The sequence below is a fragment of the Coloeus monedula genome, assembly GCF_965178545.1.
Source record: "Coloeus monedula genome assembly, chromosome: 1".
Taxonomy (NCBI): domain Eukaryota; kingdom Metazoa; phylum Chordata; class Aves; order Passeriformes; family Corvidae; genus Coloeus; species Coloeus monedula.
The window spans coordinates 73,399,066-73,423,930 of NC_138781.1; the positions used below are offsets into that span (position 1 = coordinate 73,399,066).

The 24,865-nt window shown below is 45.0% G+C and overlaps 1 protein-coding gene across 1 annotated transcript in view; it reads left to right on the forward strand.

The window, feature by feature from the left end:
- Nucleotides 1-2,240: 2,240 nt before the first annotated feature.
- DUSP22 (dual specificity phosphatase 22) overlaps nucleotides 2,241-24,865 on the forward strand; it is a 43,349-nt gene continuing 20,724 nt past the window's right edge. Inside the window, exons 1-3 of the mRNA XM_082295944.1 lie at nucleotides 2,241-2,430; nucleotides 8,378-8,411; nucleotides 16,065-16,147. Coding sequence (XP_082152070.1) covers nucleotides 2,410-2,430; nucleotides 8,378-8,411; nucleotides 16,065-16,147 — 138 coding nt within the window. The 5' untranslated portion in view covers nucleotides 2,241-2,409. The remainder of the gene's footprint in view (nucleotides 2,431-8,377; nucleotides 8,412-16,064; nucleotides 16,148-24,865) is intronic.

The window sequence follows — 24,865 nt, forward strand, 5'->3', positions numbered from 1 at the left end:
GCCACAAGGCCTTCCAGTTATACTGGACCTCTGAGCACAACACAGATCCCTGCAGTTATTATGGATGTTATTTACTTTTTATCCTTCTTGCCAGAGTTTCTGACAACTTTCACTTTGGGGATACAATGTGTTTAGTAGTTATTATGGCAAGCTGTGATTCATACTGTTTGGACCTCATTCATTTTGCGTGGAATGAGAATAAAGTAAATTACATTCTGGAGAGCTTTGCTAATGAAATATTAAAGCCAATATCTGAGATAAAGCTCACTGCTGTGCTTTTCAGCAGTAGGCAGGGAGAAGGGCACTACATTAAATCTGGTGGCTCTTCTTCCTGGCCTTACAGAGAGACTGCTCTGATGTTTTTGAGGCTGATGATGATATGATACACCCCCAAATTCTGTTGAGCCTCAGGGAGGGAGAGGTTCAAGAATGGTTTTCCATCTTTTTACGTAGTTAAACTGATGGCTTAACTTCTGTTGGCTTTCAGGCGTGTCACTGGCTTCTGTGGGAACAGCACCAGATCTTGATCAGGCTGGTCCTGATCCCTGTCTCTGTGTGCACTGATCTGACCCCACGGGAGTGGGTTTGTGACTCCCCAGCTTTCTACAGGGTTTGTTCTCTGAATTAGTTCGGTCTTGGGTCAGACAGGTGTCAAGGGTTGCCTAAGGAAAGGGGAACAGAGGTGCTGTCAAGGGTAGCATGAGGACGAGTGACTGCCTCTTTAGCAACACTGTTTGCCAAACTGACTGCAACTGGAGGTTGTGAAATTGTTCCCTTGGAGTTTGCTTTTACTGGCAACCACTGCCACTAGGTAAGAGTCCCCCATCACTAATCTAGGTTTCCAGAGTTCATCAATCTATTATTTCATACCTGGCCTTGCTGCCTGTTGGCTTCACCACGCTCTCCATCTTTCACCCTTTCACTGCCTGTGCTGGACTGCAGATGCCCCTGACCTGCCTAGTTCCACAAAGTGTGCCCCAAAAATGACATCTTCACTTTTTACACTGATGCATGTATAAACGCACAGGGAATCTGATGGTGGCCACACAGCAGCATCCTTTGTTTTGCATTTGAGCCACTAAAGATTTCAGGTTTTTTAGGCAGTGGTACTCCACTGGTTAATGGGAGAGACCTTATGCAGTAGTATCCTGTCCCTGCATATTCGAACTGTGTCTATCCCCTATCAAATTAACTCTTGGGAGAGAATTTCCCTCACTGACCACCAGATCCGCATCACCACACCTCGGAAAAACATCCCCATGGTTAGAGGGATGCAGCTCTATCATGTCATGCTTAACTGTGGATTAGGTAGCAAAGCATGAGGGTGGAAGTAGTGAGCATGGCTTTGAAGCCACGCCTGCCAAGGCTCAGCAATAAGCATCTTTCCCTGCCTGAGGAAGATGGTTGGACCAGACAGCCTCCGGAGGGGTCTTCCCATCTCAATCACTACGATCTTGCGATGTTTGCTTCAAACTATTTGCTCTCTCCTGTGTGCCTGTCTGTTTGAGTTAAGGACATGAATGTCCTTTGTCTACCTGTGATCGCAGCTTGCCCGCAGCGCGGTTGGGATGACGGAGCAGGAACCACCGCAGGTGCCGTAAGAGGGCACAGGCGGCTGGGCGAGGCTCTGCTCGGCGCGCAGCCCCAGCTTCACGCGTGGCCACCGGCACACCGGAGCGGCACGGGCTGGGAGCGGGAGGCTGTGGCAGCAGCCCCGGCGCCCAAGGCCTGGTGCCTCCTGCCAGAGTCCTTTCGAGGCCGAAACCAAACGGGTTCGGGGTGGCAGAGGCGGGTGGGCAGCACCTGCCCGCTCCCGCACCGCACGCCGCAGCCCTGCGCTCCCTGGGCACACCGGCGGCGTGCGGCCCGTGCCGGGGAGCGACACACACAAACCAGAGCCGCTCCCGCCACCCCTCCGCCGCCACCGCGGCCGGCGCTTATTCATCCTCGCCGGAACGCCCGCCGGGCGCCGGCGGCCGCGGCAGGTGGGGCAGGTCTGCGGCGCGGGGGTCGCTGGGACGCGTAGTTCTCTGGGGCGCGCGGCGGCGGCGCGGCGCGGCGGCGCGGACTACAAGCCCCAGGGCGGCCGGCGGGGGCCGCACCGCGCGTGGGGCGGCGGCGGGAGGTGGTTCCTGGCAGCGCGGCCCCGCGGCTCTCGCCGCTCCCGAGGGCGGCCGAGCGGAAACCCGCCCCCAGCCGCCCGGCATCCAGGAGGGAGACGGCCCCGGCCAGGGCGAGAGGGATGCGCCTCGCCCTGTCCGACAGCGGCGAGCAGCGGCCGCCCTTAATTAGCAATTAGCCCGTCCCCAGTTCCCCCTCGGCAAGCACTATCCCATGTACGCCGACCCGCCGCTGGCAGCAGCGGCCGACGGCTTCTCCCGCGGTGCTGGCGTGCGGGTCGCTTAAGCCATGGGGAATGGGATGAACAAGGTAACGCCGCTCGTTGTTGTCGCCGTGCGCGAGTGCATGTGCGCGGGCCAGCGCGGCGGAGCCGGGGGTGGCGGTCCCTCCCCGCCTCGGGGCGGGCGGGATGCCGCGGCGCCCCCGCCTTTGTCTCGCCCCTGCGCCGTGGGCACCCGCTCCAGGAACAAAGGCCAGGGCAAGAGGGCTTTCCCCTTCGGTTTTGGGGGGTCCCCCACCTCGGGGCGAGGGCGGAGGGACGGAGACCGCGGCCGCGCCGCTCCCCTGGGACGCGCCGCCTCCTCCTCCCCAGCCGCAGCGCGGGCGGGCGGGCGAGAGGGGTCCCTGGTTTCGGTGATGCGCGTCCGGGCTTCCCCTTCCCGGGCAAAGCGAGTTCCCGACGGGCGGCGAGGACCGCCGTGCCCCCGGCCCCGGGCTTCAGTGCTCGCTCTGTCCCCCAGCCCCGGGGGCTGCCGTGGGACAGAGCCGGCATCCCCGGACCTGCGGCAGGACCCGGGGCATGGGGCTGTCAGCGAGCGCGGCATTGAATCGTGTCACTTGGCCAAAGCTCGCTCCGCTCCCAGGGCTCGGAGCAGCCTCTGGACGCGGGCTGTCGCTGGAGGGCTGGGCCCGGTGCCGGTGGGACAGGAAAGCGCTCGGCCCCGGTGGAGATCGCAGTGAGGAAGGAAGATGGATCTATTTTGCAAAGGGTGTTGGCCTTTTGGCAGTAGGGGGCTTATTGTACGCACCGATTCCCCTGGCATGTCATGGTGGTTATCAAGGGACAACTGTGATTTTTCTCAGTATCTTCACCCCTGTTTAAAACCCAGGTTTGAAAGTGTGGTGGTAACTAGCCTTTTATATATAGCTTACTATGAGGAACAGAAGTTGAGTCATCTCCTCTGTCTTACATCCTGCTTTGAGTGCTTTGGGAATAGCTTTGCTGTGTGCGTGGCCTCTGACAAAGCGGAGGAGAAGAGCTAGAAATAGCTGCTCACATGTTGTCCCAGTCTGACATCCTGGCCCTGGGATTCAGATTTATGAACATCCAGAGTGCTTAGTGTGCCACCTGGGAGGGGAAGCCTTTTCATCCTATAGGTAGAGACACTGAAATAGAAACCTTTGGCAGGGAAAAGATCTGGCTGCTGAGGAATTGAGTTAATGCATAGGAAGTAGAACCTCCCTTGGTCCTTTTCTCAGTTTCTGCTGTCAAAGTCTGGGGATATTACTGTGATATTCGCCACTCATTGATATTAGCCTTCTAGAAATGGCCAGTTAGGAAGAAATACAGCTAAGAAAGACTCCTTTTAGGCTTCTGGTATATTTGTAGTATTTTTCTTGGAATTTTTGAAATTATCAGAACATTTAGAGGGACACAATATCAGATGCTTAAGTTGCAATGTGGGGAGAGAAAAAAATAAAACCAACAGGACAACTCGCAGCCCTTTGAAGCTGCATTACATTTTACTGTGATAGTATGTGGGTAGGAACTGGCAATCTGTGATTGGCCAATTTGGTCATTTTAATTCTGTTAAATGTTGCTCTGACATGTACCAACTGGAGCTTTCAGGACAAGCATAAAATCACTCGGATTTTTCTCCCCTTATGGCTGTATCCAAGAGGTTGAGAAGTTCAGCATTTTGGGAAGGGCTGGATCTTTTAAGGAGGTTACAACCATGCTGGGTATTGGCCATCAGGGTTTATTTTTGTAGGGGTCCCACATGCCAGTCTGGTACTTGCCACCTTGAGAATGTGCCCCTGGATCATCTCTTCCTTCTGATCTTGAGTCGGTAAAGCTGGAGGGGCAAGGGGAAGCATGGAGCCCTCAGTGCAGATGTAGGGGGTATTTGCTTGTCTTAGTGTAGTCAGTGAATACAAATTTCCTTAGTTTCCAGCCGAAGTGTGTTTTTTGTGGCAGAGCTGTATATAGATGGTAGGAGAAAATAATCAGCTTATTTGATGGTGGATTACTTCGTTTAAGGAATCGCTTTGTACTGATGCCAAGGGAAGAGGATTAATGATGACCTGTAATGGGTGTGGTAAGAAAGAGCTCCAGGGACTGCTACAGCCTCTGGATGCTGATCCTTTCTCAATGGCACGGTTCCCTCCTTATTTTTCTGTCCCATGATACTGATGTATTTCATAGCAAATAGCAATTGCACATGACTTTATGTGGCCATTAGAGTGATAAGGGCTGGAGGCCTGGCATTCTTTTTAGGTGGGGTTTGTCTTTTATTGCTATTTTTCTCTGTAAAATTAGCCCAGTCTAGTTTTTTTCCTAAATCCCGTCCAAGCCTTCTGATATTTCCCAAATTAAACTGAAAGCATTTGTTCATATATACCTTTCTTATTCTGTTCAGAGAGGGAGAATCGGCTTGTGAATGTGCATTGACCTGGCCAATATTAATTTTCAGTACTTTACCTTTTTTCCTTATATTTTTAAGATGTATATTTTACAGAGTAATGGGATCTGACTTAGGAAATTGTTTGGGTGGTCTGATTTGTCTTCATGCTTAATGTCTAACTCTGGCTTGTATTCAAAGTTCAGGTTGAAGTCTGTGGTTGAAATGCACAAAGATGTTTTCCAAGAGCTGAAGTCTAGTGGCTGAGATGGTGACAAGATCTGACTATCTGTGAACAGGATCTCGGTGAAGAGCTCTGTCTGGGGTTTAGTTGTTGTTCGGTGCTGTTAAAGTTAACTGACAGTTATTCATGTAAACTCTTCAGAAGGTTTGAGTGTTATCTCTACAAGAAGGGCAGATAAGCCCTGTTTGTTGTAGGAGTGGATTCATAAGAAATTTAAACCACTGTGGCTAGTTACAGCTGAGGTAGCCAATTTTATGGAAGTCAGAGAAGCTGTGCCAGTTCATGTCAGCAGCAAATCCCCCTCCCTGATGTGGGCCCCTCTCCTGTACTACTGGACAAAGGTAGGCTTGTCTTCTCCTTTTAGAGTGCCTGGCCATCTCTGAGAAAGCCCCATGAACTTCTCCAGAGTGCCCATCAGTACTAACACATCTAGAAGCAGTGTTGGTCAAGGAGTTAGATGCTTTATTATAAGCATTTGTCTATATAGGAAACAGCAGCAAAGTAGCCCTTTAAGCCATTTTCCAGAGAGGTGTTTTTTCAGAGAGGACTGACAGAAGCATTAGCAACTATTGTCTGTTCCAAGGCTCTGTCTTTGTGCAGGATGGAGAACATGAGCTGCTCTCATGTGAGGTACAAACGAAGACAGGCGTTGGTGTCCTTTTTCCATGGTCGTGCATTCTTCTACATCGGTTACTTACTCTGTGGTCATTTTCTCAATGTTTCGGATCGTAAAAAGAGGCTACTGTTTTTATTCATAAAGTGGTGGTTGAGAAGTTCACAAAAACAACCACCTTATTTTTCTACTCTTCTGACTCCCACCCCTTCTCTCTCACACGCCCCTAGCAGCCATCAGCCTTCATTTTGCACGGCCTGGAGTTGCAGTTGCTGAAGGCAGTGTGAGATGACACAGCTGAAAGTTCCCAGCCATAGTCGAGTGCTGAAGTATTAGTCAGCATGACATGAAGATTCACTTCTTTCCAGGTAGCTTTCACCCATAGTAATGTTTCTTGCTTCTAGAATGACTAGTACAACAAGGGTAACATCTGTCCTTGGTTGCACAGTGTCCTAATTACCTATCGAGCATACAGCATTGCATCATGATGCACAAATGCAGACTTCTGGATTTTTCCTCCTTTGCCAATAAAAAACCTCATTTCTGCAACCCCCCAGTGTTTCTCAGTATCTTTAGTTTCTAATGTCAAAGCTTAATGACTGTGACTGGAAATTAAGCTTTTATTCTCTCTTGAGAATGCACATCTGATGCAGAAATAATGTCCTGGAGTCTAAAATGCTATAGTCTGCAGCAGTGGTGGTGTGATAGAAGATTTGTGCTGCAGATAGGAAATACCAGACAGCTATTTTAAAATATCAGAAAGACTTTTTTCTTTTTTTTTTTTTTTTTATTTTCTACTCTTAAGTTGAGGGAGCTCACTGGGGTGATTTCATTGGCGAAATTCATTCATAACTTGAGTCCCTTTTGCTTTAGAACATGATTTTGTTTGCAGAATTTGGCCTCTTTGTCAATGACTCTTGAGTACTGTCCTTCTCTATAACAGCTACAGGCTGCTTTTTCCTAGCCTGGGATGCAGCATTAGAGCTGCACTTCTAGCAGTGTCATCAAGAATGCTTGAAATACTGAATTGTCACTTGAAACCATGAGTCTCGTACACATGTAAGGGGACAGCAGGATGTTGTAAAGGTTCTTTTTCCTACATTATACCCTGGCATTGAAAACTGTCCTGGGGATTTTGCTGTCTTTGTAAGAATGTTGAATTTGTACAGATGAAGAGGAAAGGAAAAGGGTGAAAGCTGTCCGAGTTTATCTTTGCAAAATGTACAGGTGCCTGTTTGTACAAGACTAAAGAACTGTTTTCTTGATGAGCCAGTGCTGTAATCAGCCCTTAATTTGCAAGCAGGGGTCTACAAGCAGCAAGATACAGCAAGGGTCCTGGAGAAGGCATCTTTCAATACTGGGGGGGAAGAGTTGAGCCCTGTGTTTAGAGCCGGTGTGACACAGCAGGCAGAGAGTGATTGCCCAGCAAAGCCTAAAGGGAGGAATGTTTGCACAAACCAAAGCTGTAAGGAGTGCAAGCGGTGCTGCAGCCTTTCTGTTTCCTGCAAGGCTCATAAATCACAGCAAACACGACGCTTTTATCGGAGGAAAGCCCTGAAGTTAGGGCAGGTCAGAAGCTATTTTACAGTCTCTTCTGCTGGCCCTGATAACCTGTGCATGGTGAGCTGGGTCGCCTTTCAGCAGGAGGGCTGCAATGAAACGCAGGCTGTGGCAATAATCCCTGATGCAAAGTCCTTCATGACTTTCGGAACTTCGCGGCTGCCCGATTGAGCTAAATGGGTGGAGTTTTCCCTTTAAATAGCTGTGCCTGAGAGGCTGTTGCTGCTGTTGTGGTGACACTGGGGTGTTGCTAAGGCTACAGGAAGTCAGTGCTGACATATCTGTATTGGTGGTATGCTTAGCATGGACTGAAGAAAAATGGATCGTGTGGTTTCACCACCACAGTTCTGATCTCCTCAAAGGCTGTGGGTGTGGGCCAGAGACTTCAGGTGGCAGAGAACAAAAATCTTGGCCAGAAAATGTGTGTTTGGTGTGCCTGGGTTTTTTTTAATGTCCTTACTGCTGTTCCCAAGTTGGGAGGGTTATGAGAGGGTGGGAGGGGTAGCACTACAGTGTCACCTGCCTCTGTGTCCGTGCATGCACGTGCTGGCCTTGGGCAGACCTTGAAACTCCCCAATTAAAGCATGTCCTGTAACTGAGACCCGTGCGGGCATCTGGGAGTGTGGGGTGAGTGGGTAGATCTGGGAGAGAAACATGCATTTCACGGACTTTCAGCAGTTCCTTTCTACGTGAACACACAAGTGGCTGTTTGCAGTGATTTCCTCTAAGAGCCCCACAGTGCTGCAGCCCTGACTTGCATGGCTTTGCACTTCAAAAGCCTCGAAGGATGTAATTTTGCAGTGCTTTGTCCATCTTCCTCAGCAACGTTAGGCAAATCACCTTAGCTGTGTGAAGTTTCATCATGAGTTCCATGAGGGTAACTCTTACCCTGCTGCGGGGGGCAGGGGAGGGCTGTGTTGCAAGGCCTGCTTCATAATTTGTAACCCGTATTTGCTGTCCTTCGAGAGTTTCCCTTAAGTTAGAGTCCCCACGATTAACAACTGCCATCTGCCAAGGAATGCTGTCAAAGCTCAGCATGCCTAGAGCTATCTGGTTTGAGAAGGTTGCAAAGAGGCACGAAATGCTGTCAGCATGTTTTAGATTGCATTTGACAATAGTCCGCTAAAGTAGTATGTTCCATCCTGTATGCAAATTGAACTTTGTCAAATTGTCTTACCACAAGATATCTATATTTGATACTATATTTCTTTCTCACAGATTCTGCCTGGCTTGTTCATTGGCAACTTTAAAGGTAAGATTAGTTTTATCATTATCTCTAGGATTACTTAGCCGGGATCTTAAGGTGTGGTTTTGCAGGCACTCAGAATTCTCTGGCATCTCTGTAGCTTTTTAACCCCATCTTGCTTCATGTTTGGATTCACCTGGTAGCACTTAAAGAAGAACTTGTTTTCTCTCTCGTCTGCGTGCTGTGCTGCAAGTACTTTGAGAAAAGTGAAATGAATACCATCTCCTTGGAGCATGCTTCAGCTGGAATTCTTAAACATTGGCCTGCCTTAAACAATTCCCGTGCTTGGAAGGCAACCCTGTGAGCCAGGCAGATTCTTCGTAAGGCTTATTGCAAGCCCTCCTTATAAGTAAAGGCTTACTATGCTTCCCGCTCATTGCTTTCATTATTTTGGTTATTTATAACAACTTCTGAAGAGTTCTGTTATCAGTGCTTGTGAGACTGATAGGTCTGCTGGTTGCAGCCTGACCACTGATACTCACACTGTCTCTGCTGCAGATGTAAGTTTCTATGGATTTTTTTCCTTTATGCATGGGGTTTATTTTTTGCGTACAGAAAAACAGACACATTTAGAAAACACAGGAAACTTTACGTAGACATCCAAATAAATGGCCTGTTCTCAAAGCACTCTGTTAGCTGCAGTTCTGGCTGACTCTCCCTACTCAGAAGTAAACCAGTTGTGCATGTACAGTTGTTTTGATGGATGTAGACCCTATATTTCCTATGCTTGGGTTAAACAGCAAAGCAGGGCTCACAGAGGCTCCTGAGATATCCTGTCCTTCCTGGGCTGTCTGATACCACACCCAGTCTGTTAAGACTGGCAACATCTACACTGGATTTAGATGGTGCTGCACCTTCTCTCTGCCTCATGCCCACCCTTCCTTCCTTGCCTCCCCATCCCAAAACCCACAAGTTCAGTGTTTTTTGCCTGATTTACCTGCCTCTGGATCTGATGACCCGTATTGTGGATCCAGTGCTTGCTGGCCCTTGGGATGTGGAGCTGATCACTTTGGAATGCAGCCTGGAGGTACATGTGAAGGTAGAAGCTGCCTTTTGCCACATCACAAACACAAGCACAATGGCTACTGTGTCAGGGAGTTAATCATGCCATGGTAAGGAAAATGAGAGGATGGAGATGATTTCATGCTGATAATGGAAGGAGAAAAATGAAAAAAGTAGGAAAAAAGGAAAATAAGGCCAAGAGGGTAGTTTTGAAAGCCCTTTGGGTGGACCACTGCATGGTCTGATGACAAAATTAACAGACTTGGTCACTGCCATGTTGCTTCCTCTTTTTCTTTTCTGTTCCCGAAATAATTGAGGCGAGGGGTGGAATTGGGAGGATGTTGGATAGTGGGGTCCTTTTGGTTTCAGGTAGTCTGGCAAGGTGGGCAGAATGGGTGCTGGTAACATGGCTCCCAGTCTGTCCCTCTTGCCGTGACCATCCCGCTGATAAGCCCTTGCCAGTCCGCCCAGGGGAGCGAAACTCAGCCGGAGCATCTGTTTGCTGGTGCAGTTCTGTTTTCAGTGGAAGGGAGTTGGCCAAAGTTGTGGAGTGAGTCAGCATCTCTGCCCATGCAGGCCTGTGGCCCTCTCACTTGTGCTGCCCTGAGCGCTCTCCGCGTGCTTTGGGAGTGGCTCGGGAATGGCACGGCAGGTCACGCCTGCACGGAGAGCAGAGGCGTGGAGGTGGAGGTGCTGTGAGTGGGCAGTGTTTCTGGGAACCTCGCTGAAAAAAAAGCAGAGGGTGTAATGCTTCTGCCTACCTCCATAAAAGAGAGTAAAGACGAGTTGACTTTAACCCCGTGTTTGTGTTCTGGAGTCTGTTTTTAAAATTAATTAAAGCCACAAACAAAGTGTCCGTTTATTTATTGCTTTGACCTTTGCTCATATTGCGTTTAATGACTGTGTTCTACCATCACGAGTACCTGTTATAATCTCAGATAAGATACCATACCTGGAGAGGAAGAGAAAAGATAGGTGTTGCAGTACTTCACTAATACAAGAGCATATTTTTTAAATTCTTAGCCTTTTCTGCATCCCTTGTCCCTCAACACCCCCTTGCCTCACTGCTTAGGAGCAGTTGCAACAAGCTCTCTGTGCAGTGAAGTCACCCCATTTAGGAACAGGTTGTTGGTTAACTACCAATGTATTTTTCTGGAGGAGTTTGATCCCCGTGTTCTTGGGGCGTGTTCTGATTGTGGCACTTTTTAAAAAAGTGACTAATGAGCGTTGAGGCTGCCACGAAGGGGATCACGGACTGAGAAATACATGGCAGCATGTGCAGTTGGGATTGGTCAGAGTATCCTGATTTGGGCAGCTGAAATGACTAGCTACTTGTAAAGAGAGGGGTTTACACAATTATTTCCTGTAATGCATTTTTCTTCAGTTTAAGACCAATAGCTTGAGTTGAATAAAGTTGCATCTTGTCTGTAAGAGGAGGAAACACTGAATTCCTGGTGTTGTGCATCGTGCCTGGACACAGGGCTGAATTCATGGGCACTGTCAGAGCCCCTGAGCAGGGGTGGAGAGGAGTGAGCTTCTCCTGAAGCTGAGTCAGGGGAATGGCTATAAATCGCTCTGATCTGCCCTCTGGAGGATAGCCTTTCCCCAGTGGCTCCTCAGGGAGCCTATGGGCTTGCACAGTTTCCAGAGCTATATCAAAGTACCATCCTACTCACGATTCTGTCTCATTGCTGCATGGGAGACCTCTGGGAACACTGGCAGACTGGGAAAAGGCACAGTTCTTCCAGATGGGTGCCTTTCTGCTGAGTGAAAGTGGGATGTTTGAGATGTTAAACACTAATTCTGGAGGGCCGTTGTCTGGAGAAGGCATTCAGCAGTTGTTCTGATTGGGGAATTATTATTCACCATTCAGCTGTATTTCTACTTTTAGGCCTAATAAACTTAAAAACAGTCCATGGCAGAGCAGTACAAATTCTGCATTTGACTGGGAGATAAACTGAGGCCCAGGAACAGCTTCTGAAATGAACCTGTGGCAGAAACGGGAGCTGAGCTTGCTGCTTCTGTTACATTTGGTGCTGCGCAAACCTCTAAGCACATAGACTGAGAGGGGCTTTAGTAACCACCTTAAGGCTCTTTAGAGTAGAAAGTTATATGTAGTGCTGATTATGGAAAGCACTGAAGTATCTCCTGAAATCCCCCTAAGTCCACAGGGCTTGAGTATCTCTGAAAAACTTTCCTGAATAAGCACAGATCTTGGCATGTGTTCAAGTGCTTTTTATCTTACCGGTTCTATAAGCATAATTCAGCTCACCAATAGCACATGAAAATTGTGGTATGCTCCTGAGAGGGTGTATTTGAGATTGCACAGCTAGAGGGCAGAAAAATTCAAGAAGAACCATGGATGTCCATATAAAATACCAAGACTGAGTCTGATCTGAAAGCCCAGAAGGAAACAGAGCTCTTGGAATTCTGTGAAAGTGAAGGAGGAGTTATTTCTTTGCAATTGGGAGTTTAGGGGGCTAAGAGAGAAAAGTGAGGGAAAAGAAAGAGGAAGTTAACTCTTCTTCCTGCCTTTGGTTTTGGAGAAAATTTGGTTTGTTTCATTTGTACCTTGCAGATGAAATGCCGTCCTCTCAAAAGACAAAGTATTTATTGTGGGACTGCGTGTCCACTTGTCTTCTGCTTTGGAAACTTGATGTCCCTTGAAAGTCACCTGTGCTCACAACAAAAATGGTTGCTTTGTTCCTTAAGGGATTGACAGGACAGCCTGTTTCTCTGCACATCTGAAAAAAAAAAAATCTGTTTCTTCTGATAAGAGATTCTTAATGGGTGCTCAGTTTGCTTCCAAACCAAGAGGTGTGGCAGTAGCAAAAACCAGACTCAAACATGTTAGTACCTTGAATGTTAAAGAGTTTGTGTTCTTCCTTGTGTGTAATCATTCAAGGTTTTTCCCATGGAATATTTGGGGGCTTTTTAATCTGAAGGGGAAAGCCACAATATGAGGTTTAATTTCCCCCAAAGAGTCCAGTGTTGCTGTGGATGATCTGGATAGTCTTGGGAAAGTTTCTGCCCTTCCCATTACTAAGTGTATAAGAAGGCAATGCCCACCAAGTAGTTCTGCTGTGTTTGTAGAGTCAGCTAATTCCTGTTCTCATCTGCTTAGTATTTTTTTTTAAGTTCCATTTCCTAAGGCTTTATATCAGGTACTGAAAACAGGAGAGGATGGAGATACCATTCCCTTTTCCAGGTTCACCTTTTGAAGGAAGACAATTTATTGGTACTCCATTAAACAGAGTACCGACCTCTTTTCCCCCTTTTTCTTGTTCCCCAAAAAGGTCCTTTTTAGAAGATGGGACAAAATATGTATATGAAGTGGAGACGGGAGATGTGGAGTTTTTATTCATGTGCACAGTTTGTATGTGTGTCTCTGTAATTGCACGTAACTGGATTCAGGAGCAAAACTCTCCTGATGGGAAGGCATTCTCCGTAGTAGCTCTTAGTGCTCTGAACCACTGCAGAGGAAGTTCTTCTTTAGGTGGCTGTCTCTCTGTCTAGCTCTCTCCAAAGTAGAAAATAAACTGTAGACAAAATTTTGCTTTATATAATAAAAAAATAGAGATCTGGTGATGATGAAATTGTGGTCTCTATACATCTGCAGATTGAGGCTTAGTACTATTGTACATACTGGGCTGACTTGCCTTGTCTGAGAGGAAGTGGTTATCCCTCACCTTGCATTTCTATGGAGGCACTAAAATACTGAAGTAAGAGAGGATGGTTGTAGGTACATTTGAGACTTGACCACTGTAGAATTGGAGTCGTTCAGTCACTGATGTGTCTTAACTGGAGTGGTTGGAGCTGTGTTGTCTCCCTTTTGCTGATGGGGGATGAAAGCACGCTGCACGAGGTGATTTGCTCCCCAGCCATGAAGTAAGGCTTCCCAGTGCTGCAGGGAAACAAATTCTGACAGGCCCCGGTCCCTGGTTTTGGTGACTTTGGCATTGCTGTTGCAGTTAAGTGTTTGCAGCTCTCTGCATGAGTAGAGGTTAAGCTTGGAGTCATAGTATGAAACTGAGGGAAAATAGGCTAAATGTAGGAGGGAGAGAGGAAGACTTCCCCCGTGTGAGTTGTGTCATTTTGTGTGAGGAGAGAGTTTCCCAAAGGCTTTACTCAAAAGTCTGCATCTGCATCAACTGAGAAGCATTTTTCTGTATGAAACAGAATGTTAGGTAACCTGTTGTGAAGAATAATACCACATTTGAGGCACTCTTTAGTGGATGCACAGGAGGGGCTCTGATAGGTAGGTTTAATCTTAACATTTGAAAATGAGGTGTTTCATGCTGTGATTTCAAAACGTGAGCCTGCATGTGCTTATACAGCCCTGTGCTTCAGCAAAGAAGTTAGAATTGCTGTGGTGATGGTGGTTCTTTTGGTTTTTGGTGGTTCTTTACATAACCTCTAATTTTTTTTTTTGTTATTTATGGTATGAGACTGTGAATGACAGGATATCTTATTTGTACTGGTGTTTAAATAGCTTTATCTGTAGTATCTGTAGAGACTTAAGGCAGGTGCTGGGGAACCAGGGGAATTTCCCGTTTGTAAACTGTTAGAAGTTTAGATCCAGATAGTAGCTGGGAAGCTTTTTCTCCTCTGCTTTATTGATTTGAATGGTTATTTCTCAAATATATTAAGGACTTGCTGGTTACCCTGTGACATAGGTCTGGGATGGCCATTTCCAGCTTGTTCCTAGGAATATCTGAAATTATAGTTTTGATTTGCTGAAATTCCTTTAGCCTAAGTCTCGGTAGGCTAAGAAGAAGAACTAAGGTACTTCAATCTTTTTGAGTTGTGCTGTGTCCATTAGGCCTTTCATACTGGTTCAAAACAGTCAGCATTTAATTTGGATCATATCTTCTTTTGAAGCAGTTCACCTTGTGTGGCGAGGCATTTCTTACCATGTAGGTCATACTGATAATTAGAGATTGAGGTCTCATTGTGCTAGCTGTACATTAACACCATGAGTTCCAGCCAGCGGGCTCTGAAGTCTGCCCTTAATCTTTGTAAGATAGAAACCAGTGATTTTTAGGGACACTTAGACTGGTTTCTTCCAAATCCTTGTCTGCTTAGGTGTTCCCTAAGGAATTGAGACTGTCCTACAAACTGTGAAAAAAATCTGAGGGTCAGGTGGATTAGAAGACCTCGCCTGGCAAGCATTAGCATTTCTTCTTTGAAATGTTTGCTCTGAGATTTTTAGGAAATTTTATTTGTTCTGTGAAGCTAGGCTTTAATTCTGTTTCAGGCAGAATTTGTGTTAATTCTCTCCTGAAGGATTAGGCATCTGTGTTGATCATGCAGGCTTGAGCAGTAGTGAGTAAAATCCTTGCAGATTTGACTCTTTTCTTCATTTTATTAGCTGTAGTGAAGCTTTCATAATTGGATTAGGTTCAAATTTTATTGCTTGTTACTGTGCTCACTTGGATCTTGTCTATGGGGCAGTATAATTAAATGTCCAGCTTCTCTTTGTGATGCAGAAAAGGCATTGAAACTTTATAGTAGGTGCATAAGACAACACAAGAGATGCTAATTGAACTCTTGCACGTACATAAAGAACATACAGGTGATGCTATTGTTATTTTTGTACCTAGAGAGAGCCGGTTTGAAACCTTTGTGGTCAGTGCTCTTTTTTCTGTGTGCAACCAGGCTAATGTGAACAGATTGTATGGGCAGATTTCAAAGGCAGGTGTTCACATCACAAAACCACTGCTGTACCATTCTCTACCATGGTGTGCTGTGCCATTCTCAAGCAAAAAGGTCAAAAGTAAATGGACACAAACTAACTTTTTACCTGTATTGGTGGTTCTTTCAGGTCATTTTCTGACATGCTGATAGTTTAGTATGGGGAAAGTTGCTCACTGAAGACAGATAATCTATTTTACCTTTTTTTTCCTCATAGAATCAAGCCTATGGTTTTGCCATACCTAGCATGAGATTTTCAGTCACCCCAGTTATCTTTCCAGTTTTGAATGTCTGAAACCCCTTGGTTACAGGTCTAGGAACTACCTTTTCACAACTGCACTTCCTTGCTGTAGCATTTTGCTTTTTCATACATTTGATATCTTTATAACCTGTCTCTCTTTAGACTTAAAATTATCATATGTATAGGCTAAGTGCACCTTTTCCTCTACTGGTTCACAGAATGTAAGAATCTTGTTGTCTTGGCTTGTCTGTTGAGAGCTCAATTCAAGTGGTATGGTTGGCTTCCCTTCTCAGACCTGGATATCACAAGGTCTGTCTCCCAAGTGAAAATGTATCCCCTGAAGGGGGATTTGTGGGTAGAGAGGTCAGATATTTCTTGTACAGCTCTGAGTGCATGTTCATTTGGCCATCACCTGCACACAGGCATGCACAGACTTCTATTTCAGATGCAAAATACATGAAACTTCTGACTTGAGAACACATTCCTGAGTCACTTAAGCTTGGTCTTTATATAGTATATAATTTGTTTTGGAGTTAGAAGTGTGTCTTCCCGTTACCCGCTCTGATGACGGTGTTCTAGAACAGCTGCATCTGGGGTTTTGCCTGACTTTATGAGCTTCAAAAAGAAATGTGTCAATGATAAGCGACTTTTCAACATGAACAATGGAAATGCTATTTCAAGAAATTAAAAAAAATTATCTTCCTTTTTTCCCTCTATCACAGATGCCCGAGATGTAGAGCAATTGAGTAAGAATAACATTACGCACATTCTTTCCATCCATGACAGTGCCCGCCCTATGCTTGAGGTAAGAGTTGTGGAGGACTCCACAGTAAATCCTTACTTTGCAGTTGACTGTTACAGTCATCTCGGGGTTAATTTCTTGTTCTGTGTGATGGGCATTCTGAGACTGATTTTCTTGAAAGCTGTAGTTTTGGGATCCAGCCACAGGTTTTGTTGGTGCTGCTGTTATAACAAGAAGAAATCTAACTGACAAAGGAAGAGAACTACAGTGTCAATCTGTGTAACACAATAATGGGATTATGTTATTAATTTAATAGTAAAGGTAAGTTTCCTTCTGTGTGGAGTTTAAGCATCACAAAACCAACATTCCTTCCCCAGTACTAGCCCTTCTTTGTACTTGGGCCCCTTCCTTGAGTCTTTATGGCAGATAGGTTTGCCCGTAAGTCCTTTTCTATGTGAAATAGCCTTATTTAGGCTTGGAGTTTGGGAGGAACCGGTGATCCTCATATAATACATCTAATATAGCAGGGCATCTGTAGTCTCCAACACTTCAATATAATGTATTATTCCCCATTTTACTGAAGGGAAACCAATCTGAAGACTTGTATTTGCTGTTATCTTGAGCAGGGAAAGAGCTGGGAACAGGATACAGGTCTCCTTTTTTGGAATGCTGGGCTTTCTTCTTTACAGCACTTACCTTGGAGGGGAGTCTGTCTGGGCTTTGCTACATCTTAAAATCCTGCTATTTGATTTATGTCAGGAACTATTGTCCTGTAAAATTTATTTGTTCCTTCCCTGCATTCCTCTTCTCATGAAATATGGCAAAACCGGGGGTAAGGCAGTTGTTGATGTTAGCCCTCATATGCTGCTGGGAATCTCTGCTTTTCTTTTTCTTCATGCAAAGTGTCTCCAGTGATTTCAGTCCTTAAACTACAGAATTTCCACTTCTCCCAGGCAAGTCAATAGGTAAGCCAAACAAGAGGTGTCCCCAGTAGTCACAATCAACCCCACTATCAAGGTAATGGTGAACTCCAGGTTGACCTTAAATTTATAAATGTACTGAAGCAGAGCTTTAGCTGTTGACTTTGTTATGCTGTCCATTTGACTTGTGTTGTGCCTGATGCTTGCTAAGTCTGAAACAGACTGAATTTCAAGAGTGCTCTTAGTTGAAGAGATAAGCATTTGTGCTGAGTAAAGGAGATGTCATGTTGCTTCTAGGGTGCTGGTCTTTAAAATGAATGGAATTTTGTTTTGTTTTATCATGATTAGAAAATTAGGAAGACTGATTATGGTACAGATCAGCTGCAGCCTCAGGCCAGTGCATCTGGTGGTGGTGGTGGGGTAGTTTTGGCAGCCCACACACCACCTCCTTGCTTGTGGCGGCGCATCTGTTTGTGAGGCTGCATGGTAAATAGAACTGGGAGCTCTTGTGGTTTAAATATAACCAGGTCACCATTTCTTCCTCTAGTTACCACCACGAAAGATATGAAGGATTATGTTTACCCAGATCTGTTCCCAGTCTGGTTCACAGCAGTGTCTCAAAAGTTACAGTGGCACGGGAACAAGCAGTGGCTGGTTGAGGATGGACTTGCTTTAATCACCCCTGCTTCCAACTGTGCCTTCAATTTTCTGTGCATGCAGTATAGTTCCTTTAAAACTTCTCCCCAGTTCCTAAAGTAGTGTAAGGATTTCAAATTCCATTTGTTTGGAGCTGAGCTAATTTTGATTACTTTATCAGTCATGGTCTTACTGTGGTGATTGTTTGCGACTGAATGCTTCTGTTTCGGAACGAGAGCCTAGAAAACTTCTGTTAGGTTTTGTTACTTCCTTTGTTATTTATGTCTATGCCATGTTGTAGGTGGGTTTGTCTACAGCTTGTACGTCTACATTGTGCTTGGGGATTGTTCACATGTCCACTGAAATCAATTAGGAATGCTTTCCCTATGTGTATCGCTCATCACCTTTCTGCCCAGATTTCACTGGTGGAAAGGGATTACTTTTGTGTTCAGAAATTCATCTAATGTTATTCAGACTGCTAAACATGCAATTGCAGTGATAAGGGAATATTTTTCCCTGAGATTCCCTGTTTCATGTGTATGCTGATTACCTGTAAAAAGCTGCCTTTGCTTCTGCAGTAGTTGCCTTTGTCTTTTGGTAGCAGTATTTTATCTCCAGTATTCCCTAGTCCTGTAGGAGATGTAGGAACCTGTAGGAAATGCTACAAATAATTAATTAGACAAAGCTTTCTGTGCACACTAAGGAAGGTAAGTGTTTTTAGACATTGAAAAGCCGGTAGTCTTTTAGTAGCATGTTATCAAAGAGAATTTGGCCTTTTCTGGCTGCCCATGGAACAAAGAACATGGATGTGTACTTTAGCTCTCAGAGGTCACTAATTACCCACATCTTGCTTGTCCGATTTTGAAGTTTCAGTAATGACTGTTTTGATGCAATAATACTTCTGAATACAGCCCTTAAAGTGGTGCATCAGAAGTACCGATTGTGTACCCAGTGCTGGTGGGTTAGAGAATGAAACTGCCCAATCTGACTTGGTCATTCATAGTCAAGAATGCAATACTGAAAAAATAGAAACAAACATCAGTCTATGCAGTGAACACTAACTTGCTACAGATTGTAAAACTATTTTGTACTGTAATAGCTCAAGGCATTGCCCCTCTCTGTGATGTTACAGACTGTTTTTACGTGATTGTTTGAAATGCTCGCAGTAACTTTTTAAAAGCGTGCTTTGCTGTGTGACTTACATACTGCAGGTTTTGAGTATAGGTTGCTTCAGTTCCTCATAAGTTGGTAAGCTATTAGAAAATGATTGAAGAGTTTCACAATGAAGTATTATATCGGTTTAGGTTACATGTGCCTATACTTACAAAAAAGTTTTCTTATAGAAATTTGGTTTTAGACATTATCATCATTTACAAACTCTTATGGATGTCTGATTTATGGGTGGCTTATTATCAAAGTTTGGCCTTAGGAAGTCATGAGTACTTTCAAGCTGGAATAACAGGAAAAAGCAGGTATAAAATCAGTTGGATTCTGAGACTTCTTATGCCTTTAGACATGGCCAGCTTGCATAAGTGCAAGACACAGAATTGTTTGTAACACTTCAAGTGATTTACACTGGAAGAAATTTGCCAAAATCTGGCCTGAACTATCTTGCCATGTTGCCCTTTAGTTCTTTTTGTATAAACTGTTTCAAGGAAATTTTTCCTCTAATAAAACCATTTTTGAAATATATTTAGAGAGCATTCTAAGGCTGTTGCCTTAAGTGTGTTGTTAAACAGGATCTTAACCACTGTGGTGAGAATTTTATAGTTTAAAGATGCATGTTTATAGCTCCTGTGATACAAATATCTATCTCATGGAAAACCCTCTGGGTAGCAGGTAGCATGTGCAAGAGAAAGGTGTGCGTGCCTTATGGAACCAGGTTTGTTATTTCAGATGTAATGAGTAAGAGCAGTGTCCAGCAGCACCATGTGTGCTTCCACAGATGCACAGGGGCAGTAGCCTTGGTGAATCAAGTTGGCTCCTCCAGAGCACTTTGGATGGCTGCCCATGGAACACTCACAGATGTTTTATAAGTCCACACAAAAGCCATAAACAGAGGAGAATAATTAGGTTTCTTGCCACCTGCTTTTTCTATTCTGTTTCTCAATTAGTTTAGGTTTTAAAATCTCTATTTAGGATATGAGACACTGAAAGGTAGATGGGGAAACATATCTCCAAGTGTGCTTTAGGTAATAGCGTGTCTGGCAGTGACCTGTAGGATCCATCCAACAGGTTGTCATCTATCTGGACTCCCGTAAGGCCTTTGACATGGTACCCCCCCAACATTCTCCTCTAAAATGGAGAGATGAATGTCATGGCTGGACTGTCTGGTGGATGAGGAATTGGTTTTATGGTCACATCCAGAGGGTCAATGGTTCAATGTCCAGATGGAAACCAGTCATGAGTGGTGCCCCTCAGGGGTCTGTATTGGAAGCAGTGCTGTTTAATATCTTCATCAATGACACAGAGGGATCGAGTACACCCTCGGCACATTTGCAGATGGCAACAGTTTTTGTTCTGGTTCTCAAAGTATGTAAAGGTAAATCTTATTAATCTTGCCAGAAGAATCTAGTTGCAGGTCCATTGGGGTGTTAGTCTCTGGATTTTCCAGGTGTTTAACCCTGTTCTGGGGGTGGTTATATGGAGATGAATGTGGGCCCAAACCAGATAGATTGTTGATGTGAATTGTGCAGCAGCCTGAAAACAGCTGCATCCCATTCTGGAAAGTGTAGGCTGTGGTGGACAGTTGTGTATTCTCATCATTCCTCCCCACAATCACAGACTTAAATACTGGTAAAAAGAAGAATGCTTCCGGTGCTGCCTTGGGCAGGGGTTGTTGTTTGCAATGCAGGAGAGAGAACAGCATGAGTCCTGGGGGGGGGAGGGGTACTGAGTTCTTCTTGTCAAACAGGTGCTCAGACCCTGTCCCAGAGGTGTCATCCCCAAAGAGGGGCAGGGATGGATAGGCATTCTGTGGGTCCCCATGTGGAAAGTCCACATCAGGACTGCACGTCATTGTGGCTGGCAAATGATGCGTCACAGATTCAGACTGGAAGTAAGCAAGACTTTGGCTGTGAGGCTTAGTAATTGCTGGAATATAGTTCCAGAGGTAAAAGTGGGTTTTCTCATCTGCTTCATTTTTGTGTGGAAGTTCATTCAGGTAAGGCTGGGTTATAGCGGTCTTTGAGCTTTGCATTTTAGAGCCAGAGTGTTTCACTGTCCTCAGTCTGTCTGAGACACTTGGAGGTGCCAGTTGTGGTGACTGTTGTGAGCATTGCAGACACCTGTCCATCAGTCAGGAAATGGACCGAAACCAGCAGCTTCTTTCTCAGTCCACCACACATTTGTCAGTTACCAGTAATTTCACTGCTGCTCTTGACCTGCACCAGAGGTTTGATCTAGGAAATGTATGAATCCAATTACCAGTCACCTGTGGTTGTGGAGTCCTTTGGCATTAATTTATTTAAAGCATTATCATTGTCAGACTGACTCCTGCTGTGTCACAGGAAGCTTTGTATGCCACACTCATCTGGTAGACATCATAACGATCACAGTAATGTAGATCTTAAATCAGCAAGAGTTTATGTGGGTATGCCTGTACTGTCCCTGCCACAGCAGCTTTCTGTTGTTCACTCTGTTAATGAGAAACTGCATTAAGAGTAGCTTTCTGCATGTGTTCTGTGTCTGTATACATCAGTTTTCTTTCTTTGTTTTCTGTGGCTACAGAATATTTGTTTGGTTTTTATTTTCAAGATGTTGATTTTTTCCCCCCTCATTCAGTAGAGTTAACCAGAGCACCCTAAGAGGACAGTTATCATTTTTCTTTGTATTCTGATGCCATTAACAATATCATCTTAATCTGGTACATGCTGTCTCCACAGCAGTGGTTTTCCCCTCTCTTTTCTTGAATTTGACTACCTAAATAAGTGTTGATATGGTAGGTGGGTGGAGGGTTGGGGGGGCAGAGAAAAGCTGATTGCTGACTGAACTACTGTCTGCAGTTTTGAGCACCACAGTATAAAAAAGACATTGAGCTATTGGAGAGTGTCCAAAGGAGGGCCATGAGGGTGGTGAGGGGACTGGAGGCAAAGCCGTATGAGGAGCGACTTGAGGTCACTTGGTCTGTTCAGCCTGAAGAGGAGACTGAGGGGAGACCTCATTGTGATCTTCAACATCCTCACAAGGGGAAGTGGAGGTGCAAGTACTGATCTCTTCACTCTCGTGACCACTGACAGGACTTGAGGAAACAGCATGGAGCTGACTCAAGGGAGGTTTAGGTTGGTTACCATGAAAAAATTTTTCACCTGGAGAGTGGTTGGGGCACTGGAACAGGATCTCCAGGGAAGTGGTCACAGCACCAAGCCTGACAGAGTTCAAGAACCATTTGGACAATGCTCTCAGGTACATTGTGTGACCCTTGGGATGTCCTGTGCAGGTCTGGGAGTTGGCCTGGATGATCCTGATGGGTCCTTTCCAACTTGGCACATTCTGTGATTCTATGATCTTTTTTGTCCAGTCTGTTTGCTTATGCAGCCAGTACAACATAAATGTACTGTGTCTTTGGAAATAAAGAACTTCTCAGCCAGGTTGTCTTATAAGGAATTTTAGATATTTTTTTTCCTTTCAAATTCTAAAATTTTTTACCCAAGTAGAAATAGGGTTTCAAAGACTCAGTATCTAAGAAGCTGAACTAAAAGGGAGCAACAGAGTTAAAAAGCTGTATGATGGTCTTTTAGAACAATCTTTCATACTCCCAGAGTAAACAGTCAAATGGATTAATAGAATACAGGCAATGAAAAGGTGCTGTAACTGGAACAGAACCAGTAAATGTGAGTGGGAGGAATAGAAGTTGTAGAAAAATAAGGGTGCTATGGGGAAGATGTTTAACTTCTCTCCACCACATTTATCACTGCTGAATGCTGTGATTTACCTGTTTTATAAGGTATTAAGTATGAGAAGCTTGCAGCTGGGGAAATCACAAGAGGAAGTGCTGAATCAAGATTATGAATTAAAAACAAAGTGTACAACTGGCTGGTAAATCTAGACCTTTGGAAGAAAGTGAAGAGCTAGATGACTGAACATCTATCAAAAACTGAGAAATGTTTATAAGATCAAATGGTCATAGCCTGAAGACCTGGTATAGGTAATGGATTCATACCAGCTTGCAATAGGATCTGGAATCTTGCTTCATATTTTTCAAGCCTGGCTGAATGTAAATCTTAATGCGGTGTTTAGCTGAGCTTGATAATCTTCCGTGTTTACCCATGATCTTTAGACTATACATGTGTACTTTTTTTAGAAAAGGAAAGCAAATTCAGCTATTTTAGAAGAAATGAACTGGCATCTCTGGCACAATGCAAGTAATCTGGTTAGCACAGTTTGTGGATAGTATTTTTGCAGCTATTTAGGTTTTGATTATAGAAACCTACAATATCTGCTGTTAGCACTTAATGTGATGAGGTTTACAATCTTAACCTCCTTTAAGTTTTCTAATTCTTTCCTTCTATCACAAGTTTGGGGAAACTTCTTTCTCCCATGGCTGCACTTTCTGGATTGACTTAATATTTTTCGTGTGTGTAATACAGGAATTACCCTGTGCTAAAAGTAAAAGAAAAAAATCCTGTGTTGTGCCCCCAATTTCCCCAGCTGATAACTTTGGAAGTGCTGAAAGCTGCTTTAGTACTTCGTTCTGCAGTCATAGATTCCTAGAATGGCTTGGGTTAAAAGGGACTTTAGAGACCATATCATTCCAACCCCCTGCTGTGGATAGGGACACCTTCCACTACACCAGGTTGCTCAGGGCCCCATCCAGCCTGGCCATGAACACTTCCAGGGATGGGGCATACACAGCTTCTCTGGAAAACCTGTTCCAGCGTCTCACCCTCACAGTAAAGAATTTCTTCCTAATATCTAATCTAAACCTGCTCTCTTTCAGTTTGAAGTAATTTTCCCTTGTTCTATCACTACATGCTCTTGTAGTCCCTCTCCATTTTTCTTGTAGGCTCCCTTCATGGACTGGAAGGCCCCCATTAGGATACTCCAAAGCCTTCTCTTCACCAGGCTGAACGTCCCAATTCTCTTAGCCTTTTATTCTAGGAGAGGTGCTCCATCCCATTAAACATCTTAGCCCTCCTCTGGACTCACTCCAGCAGGTCCACATCCTTCCTGTGCTGGGGCCCCAGAGCTGGATGCAGCACTGCAGGTGGGGTCTCACCAGAGCAGAGCAGAGCAGAGGGCCAGAATCCCCTCCCTCTCCCTGCTGCCCACGCTGCTTTGGATGCAGCCCAGGATGCTGTTGACTTTCTGGGCTGCAAGCAAATGTCACTGGGCCATGCTGAGTTTCTCATCCACCAGCACCCCCAAGTCCTTCTCAGCAGGGCTGCCCTTGATCTGTTCATCCCTCACTATCTGAGGACTATCCTCACACAGATAGTAGTCCAGAAACCATTTCTCTGGACTCAAAAGCATATCACAGCTTAACATGAAATAACTAAAAGGGGAAATACTGGGAAACCAATCAGCTGTAATTTTTTTTTTAAACAAAACACGAAACAACAACATATGTTTATTCTGGATGAATGCTGCTCAGAAGTGAAAACAGCTAATCTGTTGAAACTGTATTGCAATACTGGATAGCATGCAGAAGTCTGTTCTACAGAAGAACTGTAGGAGGCCTTTCATATATGAAAATTGCATCTTGGTGACACGACAAGTGAAGTCCCTGCTGGGCATGGCTGGGCAACATGTTCTCTGCACAGGCTCTGTTGTCATTGATACCCAACCCAAACGCTTACAGGAACTGTTAAAGAGGGAGAAGGCAAGATAGCCTTCAAAATCAGAGTTTCTAATATCACATAGCAAGGTTGTGGCTGTTGTATAAAGACCAGCTCTACAAATTAATAATTTAGTCATGTTGGACTGTTGCATTTCTATCCATAGCAGTAAACTTGTGTATCGCCAGTGTTAGAAGCTGTTGGTTTTCAGCCATTGTGCTAACTTCAAGAGAAAGTGTACGAGCTCTTGTAACAAAAAACCTTAACTTTCCTCAGTGATGTTTCACTGTCTTTTCACGGTAAGGGTTTCCCCTCATGGGACGTTTCAGAAGAAAATGCTGAGCAAAACAGCTACCATTTTTCTTTCAGGTGTAGCAGCACCAGACAATTCTAGTTTGAAGTAATGCCGTGTCTGGCATTGATTCTGCTTGTGAAGTTGGGAGCTCTGA